This window comes from Pteropus alecto, unplaced genomic scaffold (assembly GCF_000325575.1).
Source record: "Pteropus alecto unplaced genomic scaffold, ASM32557v1 scaffold3, whole genome shotgun sequence".
Taxonomy (NCBI): domain Eukaryota; kingdom Metazoa; phylum Chordata; class Mammalia; order Chiroptera; family Pteropodidae; genus Pteropus; species Pteropus alecto.
Genome location: NW_006442484.1, coordinates 27,556,046 through 27,569,150, shown reverse-complemented (window position 1 = coordinate 27,569,150; position 13,105 = coordinate 27,556,046). Strand labels below are relative to the sequence as shown.

The following is a 13,105-nucleotide window of genomic DNA, read 5'->3' as shown; positions in this document are numbered from 1 at the left end:
CTTATTGAAACACAGCTGGATGTCTTTTTAGTCATCATTGATCTTAACCACCTTATTGTATAGGCAAATAAATTGAGGCGCTGAGACAGTAGGTGACCTGCCAATATCACAAGCATGACAGGAAAAAGCCTGGTCTAGAAGGGGTTCCCTTGACTCTCGTGTCTTTTGGTCTTTATTTAATAAGACTGAGTGCCTTGATTAACATTAAATGCACATATGTTGAGCTACTCCTAAAACCTCATGAACTCTCCTCAGGAAACACTCAAGGCAAAAGTGACAGGAAAGAAGTAAGTTTAACTGAATTCTCCCCTCCATGACTTGAAGAAAGATATAGGATAGCAAAAAGCTATACATTTCCTTGCCGAGGAGTCCACAAAATCAATATTCCTTTACTCTAAAAATGAAAACATCAGATTCCTTGATAATTTATTAATCCAGGAATACCAATATTATTCAATTTTGTAGGTTTTTCTTTTTTATGATAAAAAATGCATAACAAAATTTACTATCTTAATCATTATCAGATATACAGTTTAGTAGTGTTAAGTATATTCTCACTGTTGTGCAACAGACTTCCAGAATTTTTTAATCTTGCAAAACTGAAACTCTATATCCACCAAAAAAACAAAACTTTCTCAGCTTTAAACAACCCTTCAGATCATTGGTGGAGAGGAAATTATTTCTCAGAATACCTTAGAAAAAAATTAATGAACCATGTAAGCACATCTCAAATGTGCCCACCCATTTCTGGGACACTGTCACTCTAATTGACCTCACCCTTTCAATGTTCACTTCTTAATCACTTTTTGCCAACATATAATTTTAGCATAACATAAGGAATCCTTGTGGAGTTATTCTGTGGAAGTGTGATAATGAACACACCATCCTCTTCTTTGGAAGCCAGCACCCCTCATGTGATGAGAGTCCCCTGAAAGAACAACAGAGAACAAAAAGCTCTTTGTGTTTCCTCCTCATTCACTTGGTTCTCTCTTCTAGTACAAATACAAAGAAGCTTATCGGAAGCAACTGGGTCATCACATTGGCGCCCGAGCAATACATGACGACCCCAAGATGATGTGGTCGATCCACATTGCCAAAGTACAGAGTGACCGCGAGTACAAGAAAGAGTTTGAGAAATAAGACAAGGTTTTTTGGACATGCTCGGTATTGTTTTGGCCAAGAAATGTCAGACTTTGGTCAGTGATGTGGACTATAGACATCTACTGCACCAGTGGACCTGCCTGCCCGACCAGAATGATGTCATCCACGCTCGGAAGGCTTATGACCTCCAGAGTGACGTGCGTATCCCTAATGCTGGTTCTGCATGTTAAAAGCAGATCTAAAGTAGCAACAAATTAGTAGCTACAAAACAGTCATGGGGAAGGGGAGTACAGCCTAGGGAGTAAAGTCGATGTTATTGCAATGGCCATGTATAGTTCCAGATGGTACTAGAGTATTTGTGGGGGTGGGAGGGAAGTCAATTCATAAATTATATAAATGTCTAACCATTGTACTGTATACCTAAAACTAATATAAAAATTTTTTAATTAAGAAAAACCAAAAAGCAGATCTGAAATATGTCCATGGGCTCTGACTAGTGCCAATGGACTGGAATTTGTTTGTAGATTTTAAATAATGTGCAATTGAATTTAAAAACAGTTTCTCGTTGGTAGCATTATAATTTATTTCACAATTTTTCTTCCCCAAAAGTTATATATAATAGAAGAAATAAAGTTTATGTTATTAGTTTTATACAGATATATTTCTTCCTGGTGATTTGGGCTTCCTTTGCCTGAGTTAGATAAAACTTAGACCTCAAAAATATATAGCTACACATTTTTAGCTAAAGTTGCAGAAATGTATGTGTATGTGAATGGAGGGTAGATGGAGAGAGGGAACAGAAGTATATTATGCCAAATTATTTTAATAAGCATTCATATTTTATACATACAGGACAATACTAACATTCTTGTCTTTTTCAAAACCAATCACCTAATTCTTATTGACAATTAGCATGTCTATTGAGAGTAAAATAAAATGAATAATTAGGGAAATATATGCTATATTATCTTGTGTAAAATGCATGACTCTTTCTTTTACATTAAAAAAAAAAACTCTCATTCTGGTACAATCCTCTGTATCAAAAAGTGCTTAGTAAAAAATATGCTCAGAGTTCGACATTTATGAATAAGTGATCGATTATGCTAGGAGCCTTATCTGTTCATTGATACTTTCGTATTTCTCCAGCATGAGCCATTTTGTGACTATGAATCTGAAACACTAATTACTAAGTGTTTTTTTTTTTTTAATCTAATTTGCAGAATTTGTATAAGTCAGATCTTGAATGGATGAAAGGCATTGGCTGGGTTCCGATTGGCTCCTTTGAAGTTGTTAAAGCCAAGAGGGCCACAGAGATACTGAGTGATAATATCTACCGTCAGCGTCCAGACGCACTGAAATTTACCAGCATAACTGACACCCCAGAGCAAGTGCTGGCAAAGAGCAATGCTATTATCATGAATAAGGTGAGTCTTCACTCCTCACCGTAAGGTATCAGAATTCTCCATTGAACAAGGTAAAAATTCTAACATATTACTACATTTTAAGGATTCCTATATCATTTACGATACCTTTAAAAATGATTTTTCCATCATAATGCCATAGTTACTTAGTAATACTTCAAAATATTAAACTGGTGTTAAAAATACCACATGCTGTAATATTTTATGATTACAGATTTTAAATACTGCAACCCAATTATACTTTTCAGAATTGTTAAAGAATTTTAATGAGAAACAGTAAAAACTCTGAGTCAATGAACTAGTGAGCTAAATTCTCTTGGAAATAATAATTTATCTACATGAAAGGTAGGAATTTATGCAATTTTAATAATTTTATTTCTACTTTGTATAGAGGAGAGGTGAGTGGCATATAAAAAAAAAAAAGCCTTTTAACTCCAAAATAATTTTTCTCATCTTTTTTTTTCATAGCGCTTATATACCGAAGCCTGGGACAATGAGAAGAAAACAATCCATGTCATGCCTGATACACCAGAAATCATGCTAGCCAAACTCAACCGAATAAACTATAGTGATGTGAGTAAACTATTGATCTTACAATAACGAGAAAGACAAAAATGAACTATTATAACTGTTTCCTTAGTGAAAGATTTTGACTAATTTATTATACATACTCCAATCTAACATTGTCAGTAAAAGAGATAGTTCTCTCTTGATTCAATTTTGGGCTATGTGGTAGGTCCACAAAGTAGGCCGGCCTTTAGCAACAGAACATCGAGGAATGGAATGCTTATGGAGAAGTAGCTCAGTAAGAGTTATGCTTCTAAAGCCTTTCCCTGCAGGTCTGTGTAGGTAGCAAGTCATTATTTTATTCACTTATTTAGTAGACAGGCACTGGCTTGGAACCCAGTGAGTTATCATGCTCTGTATTGTTCTTGCTGCTTCATTAATGTTCTGGTTACCATTTAATGTTATTTGCAAACATTTTCATCAGAGTGATGATTCTGAAATACTACTCTACAGATCAATCGTGGTCTGTGATAACTGTCCACGCAAAATGAGAAAAAATAAAGACAAATGCATTGAGTTTTTACAAATCCAAATATATTCAACTTTAAAATACGGTTCTTATTCTTTCTTCTTCTTTAGTGTTACGATGGCCTTTCTTTTACACTATGATGGCAATAGTAAATAGTTTTGGGTTTTTTTTTAAGATATGCTTGTTTGGCAAAACAAAATTTTGGCAACCACATGCTGATCTTCCCCCCCCAGTTTTTTTTTTTTTAAATTTACCAATCGATAAAATCCCAAAGTTTAGAACATGTGCATTAAAGTCCTTGAGTGCCTATGAAGCCAAATTTTGTACAAACCCACCCTTATACTTGACTTTGTGGATTTGTTTTTATAGTTTAAAAGAAGATAGAGAAAATTTAATAATTAACAGTTTCATTTTTTTATGAAAAGAGGAATGATTTAATGACTCTCTTTTCTACAGAAACTCTATAAACTTGCTTTGGAAGAGTCGAAGAAGGAAGGCTATGATCTACGTTTGGATGCCATTCCAATCCAAGCAGCCAAGGCTTCAAGAGATATTGCTAGTGATGTAAGTTGATGTTTTTGGTAGAGGCATTTCTTATTCAAAAATGTCACAAATGTAAATTTTATAGTCTTTCTTGACAGAATTTTTGTTATCCTTACATGTCTCAATTTCATGTAGTGATTCCTCAATGTACAGAGTTATAATTAAAAACAAAGAAAAGCACAAGATACTACATCCATTATAGCTGTTAATCAGTCAAAGATAGAGGTATATATATTTCTTAAATGAGTGTTTTCGAGACAGTAAAAATGGGTTTATATTTTTGAGTGTCAGAAATTGAGCAGCAGTTGACCCAGATGTTTGTAAAAAAAATTGGTAACACATGCAGATCAGCCAATATAGATGTTCACCATTTCCTACTATATCTATCCGTTTATTCTGGCATTAAAGGAAGACCAGTGATGGATGAGTTTTAGAGTTTTGGTTCATCCTTTGTAACTTTTAGTGAGGTATTCCTACCAAGATGCTCTTAACTCCTTACAAGAACAAACTGAGAAGTAAGCGAAGCTCATTCTCAGTACCCACTTGTCTCTTTCTCAGTATCCACTTGACTGAGAGTGTCCTGTGCCCTTATTCTGTACCAGCACTGCTTTGAACCCAAATCCAGACTTTCCTTCTTCTAGAAGGCTCCATGACTTAGATTCATGCTTTCTGCCTTCTATTATTTAAACTTTTTCTGGCTGTGAAGCTAGAGAAGCCCACACTATGATCAACTGATGGTAAAATGGACCATAACATTCTTGAATTTTAAAAGTAGATAGAGTGTTGACCCAAGGCATGACTCTCTCATGGTGAAAGTTCAATGACATCGACAGCCTAACGAAGGAGGTATTTCCTGGTAAAACTATCTAAGTGTAGTCAGGGAATTCACTATAAATTCTAATTAAAAGGGATACATTCTAAAATATTCTAAATATCAAAGCATTTTTAGGAAAAAATAGTCATATCTTTAAATTAAGTAGATGCTTTTTTTAGATTATACAAGATGTTTTACCGTTACTTGCTAAGCAAACAAATATAATGTAGGTAGTTGTGTTTAAGGAGAAAGGGGAAAATATTAGAAACCAGAAGCTACTGCATTTCAATTTCAGCTCTGCCACCTACTTGTGATGTGACCTTGAACAAATCACTTAACTCTCTAGGATTTAGGTTTCTATTTTATACAATAGAGTCGATAATATTAACCTTTCTTACATTAGTGGTAGAGAAAAATCAAAGAAGAGTGTATGTATAAAACTATGAAATATGATAGAAATGAAATGTTCTTAGCATTAGACTCATATCCCTTTTTTTTTTTCAGTACAAATATAAGGAAGGCTACCGGAAACAGCTCGGCCACCACATTGGGGCCCGAAACATTAAGGACGACCCCAAGATGATGTGGTCCCTCCATGCAGCCAAGATCCAGAGTGAAAGGGAGTACAAGAAGGACTTTGAGAAGTGGAAGACCAAGTTCAGCAGCCCAGTAGACATGTTGGGGATGGTGCTGGCCAAGAAGTGTCAGACCCTTGTAAGCGACATAGATTACAAGCATCCCCTGCACGAATGGATCTGTCTGCCTGATCAGAATGACATCATTCAGGCTCGGAAGGCCTATGACCTTCAGAGTGATGTGAGTGAATCTAATATTCTTCATGTTTTAAAAAGAGGTTCTAACTTTTTTTATGCCATGAAATCTTTTGGCAGTCTAGTGAAACCTACGGACAACTTCTCATGACAATGTGATGAAGGTGTAAATTAAAAAACAATCTATGTGTGTATATATGTGTATATGTATATATGTTTCAAAAGAAATCAATCACATCGAAATATGGTTATCAAAATCTTAAACTAAGTCTGTGATGTAGTAATATATATGCTTTTTTATTAACATTGAATAAAAAGATAGGTGTAATAACTAGTTTAATTTCAAAGAAGTGATGAGTGTAAACATTTCACGATGTCTGCAACAACTGTAAAAGGTAGGAAAATATTTGCGATTTTTATTGCTGACCAAGTCCCATGTAGTGTTACTACTGTAATCTCTTGCCTAAATTTATAATGGAAAAAAATGCTATATTTCAGTTAGAGGTTAATGAAAATAAAGATATGTTTTTTTTTTTCTATCCAAGTTCATTGATGCCAGGTTAAGAATTCCTGGTTTAATGCAACCTAATTTTCCAAATGAATTCATTGCATTATCATTTTTCTGACTACTTAGCATATGAAATATCTATTATAACTTGTGAAGAGAAGTTTAGGAATAAATTATGCGTTGCAATAATTTATCTAAGAAGCTAAAACAATAGCTGCCTAGGAATATGTTAGGCACTTTTGTTGGTGGCCAGTAAACTGTCCTTAGGACTCAAATGTCACCTCATTGGTTTAGTAGCTCCTTATTATTATTTTTTAAATCAGGCTCTAACAAGTAGTCTCTTTTGAAAGAATGATAATAGTAATGGCATTACATAACAGAATTTCCCAAAAATGCATAAAAATAAAAAGAATTGTTACCTTTCTAATGAGATAAATTCTCTTTCAATTATTTAAATTCAAATAAAAATGAAAAAAGATAAAGTATCTTTTTTTTTTACTTGAATTATAACACAAAAAGGGGACTGAAAATAAGATAACTAAGAATATAAATATATGTACTCTTGGCTTAAAAGCATATAGAATCATATGAAAAAAGACGCCCTTTGTGTTGCCCCCGGGAAACACATTAATTCGACATGTGGTCAGCCGGTTACATTCTTATGTTACACAATTGGTTTTAAAGGCCATTGCCCAACGAGATAGGAGCAAACTGTATTCTACCAGAGTGTTATTATTCCCACACGAGGAGGTATGAGCAATCAACTCAGAATATGAAATCTGTACTAGGAGACAAGCAGTAATTTCCCTGAAATCCTTTTATGTCAGTGAAATCACATATTATTAGAGAAGTTTCATGGGTCTTTAAAACAGCAAACATTGGCTACCTTCTGAAACAAAGTGTTTGACTAGCTACTCTTTACCAAACTACGGCAATTCTATGGGTCTTCCCAGAGATTTACGCAAGTAAGATTCACCATTTGTATATGCTAAATCAGGATCAGACACCAGGCTCTCTAGGGGGCTTTAATGAATATTTGACATTATTTCATTTTCAGGTTATTTACAAGGCTGACCTTGAGTGGCTGAGAGGCATTGGATGGGTGCCTATTGGCTCTGTAGAGGTTGAGAAGGTGAAGAGAGCTGGAGAAATCCTAAGTGACAAGAAGTACCGTCTGCCTGCAGACCAGCTCAAATTTACGTGCATTACAGATACCCCAGAAATTGTCCTGGCAAAAGCTAATGCCCTGACAATGAGCAAGGTTAGTCTCCAGCTGTTTCCAGTTGCCTGAGTCATAGTTTCCACGAATGTGGTTCATAAAGTGAGAAATATATAACCATAAAGCATTTCATTCTAAAACTTGGGAAACACAGTGTTTATAGCAGTGCTGGTGTACAACTCAAATTAGTTGCTTGGGTTACTCTTCTGCCTTAGTTGTGGAAATCCATTTGGAAAAGCAAACTGCTTTCAGTTTTATTACACAAGATAGATGATTACTTCTTTTTTCCAGAGTTCTAGCAATCTGTTTTTTGAGAGTGGGTTAATTTTTTATCCAATGGGTAGGTCCTCAATATGCACATTTTAGATTGAATTGAACTTATCTGAATTCTCTCACACTTGCCTGAACATCTTCCAAACATTCTGGTAGTGACACTGAGAGCTCAATTCAGAATGTGAAATTGGCTCTTTTAACTCTCTTCAGAGTTAGAGTTGTTAAAACTCCAGAAATTCTATACCACACCCATCAATAGCAAACACAAATATAACAATAGGAAATTTTAAAACCATTAAATTTGTTGAATGTCTACTATAACTCATGAGTTTTACATATGTTATGATTAATCTTCAAAAAATCCTCAAAAAAGATATGATTATCCCCATCCAACAAATGAGGAATGAGAGGCTTTATGCCCCTTTTCTCAAGATCACACAGCTTGAACATAGTGGAGCTGGGTTTGAACTTGGGATTGACTCTGAAGTCTACGGATTTCTACTATATCATAGTTCTACAGCCAAGCTCCATCCTTGGAGGTCCTATGAATAAGCTGGAGTGTCACTGGATAAAAATAATGAATAATTGATATCATTTTAATGTTTCATATTAGCTATGAAACTATTACATTGCTGTTTAAATATCACCATGTTTCACTCTTCACATTACCTTTTGCTTCCCTCACCTCCAAATAACTTTAAAAGGGCTATTTTACAGTTAAGTGAGTTAAATTTAATAATAATTGAAATATATCAGCTTTAACAATGGATTTTACCTCCCTTCCCTCATAGCATTTATATACGGAAGCTTGGGATGCTGACAAAACTTCCATCCACGTGATGCCAGACACTCCAGAAATTATGCTGGCCAAGAGCAATTCTGTCAACATCAGTCAAGTAAGAGATTTCTTAATTGTTATTTAAGCCTCTCTAAGAGTAATTAAAATACTTTTCCTTTCTACCTTCCTACCTTCCTTTCTGGAATTGGCCTATTAACTTTCTATAACACTTTTATTTTTCCGTTGTGTGTTATTCTCTACATAGAAACTTTATACCAAGGGATGGGATGAATCAAAGATGAAGGACTATGATCTGAGAGCTGATGCTATTTCCATCAAAAGTGCCAAGGCCTCGAGGGACATCGCCAGTGACGTAAGTGCCCTTCATCTAACCCCCTTGGTCTCATATTGCTGAACAACCACAGTGCAGTTGGTGGGCCACACTTTATAACTGCTTGCACATGTATTTCCCTAGCCTTGCTTCCTATTTTCTAAGACCTTTCCCTTTGTTGTCATAGAGAAGAAAAGTACAGTTTGGAATTGAAGTTCCAGTTACTGCAGGAAAGGGTTTCACCAGTGAAGACATATAAATACACTGCAGTTATGTTTATGGTAGTATAAAATGTTGGTTTAAAATTGTTCAGAGGTGCCAAAATATTTGCAATACGAAATTCTTATTTATTTGCTTGTGGGTGTTCACGTTATCTATAATTGTCAGCAAGTATATGGTCTTAGAACTGGATTTCTAAACCTGTATTTCTGACATTTTAGTACAAATACAAAGAAGCATACGAAAAACAGAAAGGCCACCACATTGGAGCCCAGAGCGTTGAAGATGACCCCAAGATTATGTGCGCCATACATGCAGGGAAGATTCAAAGTGAAAGAGAGTACAAGAAGGACTTTCAGAAATGGAAGACCAAGTTCACTAGCCCAGTGGACATGTTAGGCATCTTGCTGGCCAAGAAATGTCAGACTCTGGTCAGTGACATTGATTACCGAAATTACCTGCATCACTGGACATGCTTACCTGATCAAAACGACATTATCCATGCAAGGAAGGCCTATGAACTGCAGAGTGATGTACGTAATGTGAACTTTGGGACCGGGGGATTGGGAGGGCAGAGATTTACTAATTGTCCAGTCAGTGCCTCTGTGGTCAGACCCATGGGTTGTGCACTACACAACTCGAGGGGAATGCCATTCATATTGTTTAATGAAAAACCCATATTTAGGAGTTATGTCACAGAAACAAAGAATATAGACAAAGAACTCTGCTTAGTCATGTCTTTTATTCCCTGGCCTAGATTCCAAACTATTTTCCTCATGTCATTTTTATTTTCTGGCAATGAAAATATATTTCAGACAAACGTCAATTATATGAATTTTTTAAAAATTTACCACTACTGGACTATATCCAAAACACTAAATGGACTTTCCTTGGGTCAGTTATTACAGGATAAAAATAGAGTGAGATTCAATAAAATTTCTTTTTAAAAATGTTTTAGTGATATAATTTTTTTAAATGTCAAATAATTATCATGGAATTGAATATTACTACTATTTTATTTTTATTCTTGACTAGTATAAAGAATGCTTTTACAAATTACTCTGTCATTGATATTAAAACCCAAGTCATGTAAAATCTCAGGTCCTACTTTTTTTGGAACCACCATCTCCTGCATTTATCACCCCCTCCACCTCATGAACTTTATTTTTCAGTTAAGGAATGTTGTATCTAACATTGGAACAAAATTTCTGTCTAACGCCTTTTCAGAGTGTGTATAAAGCAGACCTGGAGTGGCTGCGTGGCATTGGCTGGATGCCAGAGGGCTCAGTAGAAATGACCAGAGTGAAAGGTGCTCAAGACCTGGTGAATGAACGACTCTATAGAACACGACCAGAAGCCTTGAAATTCACTTGCATTGTTGACACTCCAGAAGTTGTCCTGGCAAAAGCCAATTCTCTGCAAATCAGTGACGTAAGAACCATCTTATTACCAAGAATTCCTTTTATGGGACTCTGTTGTCAGATGAGCCGCCCCCACCTCCCCGCGCCCCCTGCCACGCACACACACACACACACACACACACACACACACACACATACACCCAGCAAGTGGACTGTTCTTCAGACTGTAGTGATGGGAGCAACTCTAAGAATCTCTTGTCTAGTTCAGTGATGGCACATGCAAAGTAGAACTCTTGACGAATGCCAACGTACCTTTCCCCCACCACGCACACAAACTTGGAAGTACTAAAGTGAAAAATGTCACTCCATTACAATTCAAGAAAACAAAAATTGATTGAAGTCCTATAAAATATCAAAATCTGTGGTGTAATATTAAATTGTATAACATTGTATTAGTCAGGCTTCTGACTAGTACAATTCTTAAGGAATTGGCTCATGCAGTTGTGGAGGCCAGCAAGTCTAAAATCTGCAGGGTAAGCCAGCAGGCTGGAGGTCCAGGAAGCAGCTGCAGTTCAAGCCCAAAGGCAGTCTGCTGGCAGAATTACTTCTTGCTTTTACTAAGGCTTTTGGCTGATTGGATGAAGTCCACCCACATTACAGAGGGTAGCCTGTTTTACCCAAAGTCTACTAATATGTTAATCTCATCTAAAAAAAAATGCCTTCACAGAAACATCTAGAATAATGTTCGACCAAATATGTGGATACTGTGGCTTAACCAACATGACACATAAAATAAAGTGTCATAAACCTATATAAAAAATTTTTCCAAGTTAAATAGTTGCTAAGACTTAATGTTTCAAATATCCATTCTCTATTGCTATATTAAAATAATATTTCCCTTCTCTCCACAGAAACTGTATCAAGAAGCCTGGAATAAAGATAAAACCAACGTCAGCATTCCTTCTGACACGCCAGTCATGCTACAGGCCCAAATCAATGCCTTGCAAATCAGCAATGTAAGAGGCATAAATATGAAGTGTAAATGCCTTTATGGGACAGTATCTGTCAGCTTATGGCGTGTGTTATAATTGACAAATTACCTATCTTAGAAATGTTTACAGCTTTTGGTTCTGGATACTTTCTCTTTAGCTACCATTCCCAATGCAATATGAATGGAAATTTTCTTTTAAACATTAATTTAGATACATGATTGGATTCCTGGACTACAAGAGTTGGGATACCTGAATCTTATTGGTATCTCCTTTCAACTCTGAAATCATTGTTCTATATCCAGCTCAGTTTATAGCTCAGTTTCATTGTGTATTAATCGAGAATAATGAAATCCCTAGTTAGGTACATTTAACATAAAAAAGCATAAGAGATAACAGTCTCTACTGTCTTTATAGGGTTTTGATTGATCCAGAACTTTTTTGTTTGACATTTTAAGGCCTTAAGAAAAGACAACTTTTAATTATATGCAAAGTGCAGGATATGTATGACATCTATGTAACATCCCTTTAGCAGAGACCTCTAAAAGGTCAAAGGACAACATTAAGAAATAATCTTATCGGGTCTTATGTGGTTCCTTGTGAAGGTTCCTTAGCTTCACAGTTGATTCTTAGTTTCCATGTACTATGTAATGGGAATTTTTCAGATGTGGACCACATTGTAATGAATGCGAATATTCAAACATTAGTTTGAATTCAGATGTTTAGTTTTAGATGTTTACCCTTAAAATTTTAATCAGAAGTATCCTGCACTCCACAAAGTAAATAGCCAATAACCAAAAGAAGAACCTAGGAGTGATTTTTTTTTCTTATGTTGCTTTCATTTACATTATGCTTTTTTGATTCATATTAGAACTACTTTGAGTATATTCACTTATTTTCAGTTCTTGCAAACAAACCTGTGTTTTCCCTCAACAGAATCTCTACCAGAAAGACTGGAATGAATCCAAACAGAAAGGCTATGACTTTAGAGCAGATGCCATTGAAATCAAGCATGCCAAAGCCTCTAGAGAAATTGCCAGTGAGGTACAGCTCCTATTTCTCTGTGATTTTTCTCTTCTAGTCTATACAACAAATAGGGAGAATATTTTTCAAGAATTTAAAAAAAAAAAAAGTCTATGGAAACAATTGCATTTTGTCTTATACTAAAGACTGTATTTAAAAACATTAAAATGAGATGAAAAACATTAAGGTAAACATAGGTGACGTATTTATGTAAATAACTTCTAAGTTGTTTCTCAATAGAAGTAAAATATTATGAAAGGTCTGCGCAAAATTCTTGGGAAAAATTCAGGAACTAATACAATGTGATTTTATCCCCGAAATATTTATGACATTCTCCATAAATACAAATCACAGGTGAAAGTTTCATACACTTAAGAAGACTTAAGACTGAAATCACATTTTATATGCAAGATTTTATACTGGAGACTTGTGTATATTGCTCTTAGTAACCTTCTGAAGCTCATTTAATAGCAATTTTAAAACTTACTGAGAGTCAGAATAATTATTCTATCAAGGCCCTCTCCAGCTCCAAATCTTTAAGCCACCTTCGTTCTCTTCCTTCAGACTCTTCTCTATTTTTCACCTTTTATATACAGCCATTTCTTCCTTCATAGTCTTCATTTTTATCTCTAAAAATCATGGTGGAACCACAGGATTTGCTTTATTCCCAGTTCTTTCTATCTCCCTTTGTCCAAACTTTCCTAAGTTATCCATAAAGA

At 35.3% G+C, this 13,105-nt stretch overlaps 1 protein-coding gene across 1 annotated transcript in view; it reads left to right on the top strand.

Annotated features, from left to right (window-relative positions):
- NEB (nebulin) overlaps positions 1-13,105 on the top strand; it is a 193,484-nt gene that overhangs the window by 95,344 nt on the left and 85,035 nt on the right. Inside the window, exons 70-77 of the mRNA XM_006921066.2 lie at positions 2,322-2,525; positions 2,991-3,095; positions 4,015-4,122; positions 5,420-5,731; positions 7,251-7,454; positions 8,477-8,581; positions 8,729-8,836; positions 9,235-9,546. Of these exons, the coding sequence (XP_006921128.1) occupies positions 2,322-2,525; positions 2,991-3,095; positions 4,015-4,122; positions 5,420-5,731; positions 7,251-7,454; positions 8,477-8,581; positions 8,729-8,836; positions 9,235-9,546 (1,458 nt within the window). The remainder of the gene's footprint in view (positions 1-2,321; positions 2,526-2,990; positions 3,096-4,014; positions 4,123-5,419; positions 5,732-7,250; positions 7,455-8,476; positions 8,582-8,728; positions 8,837-9,234; positions 9,547-13,105) is intronic.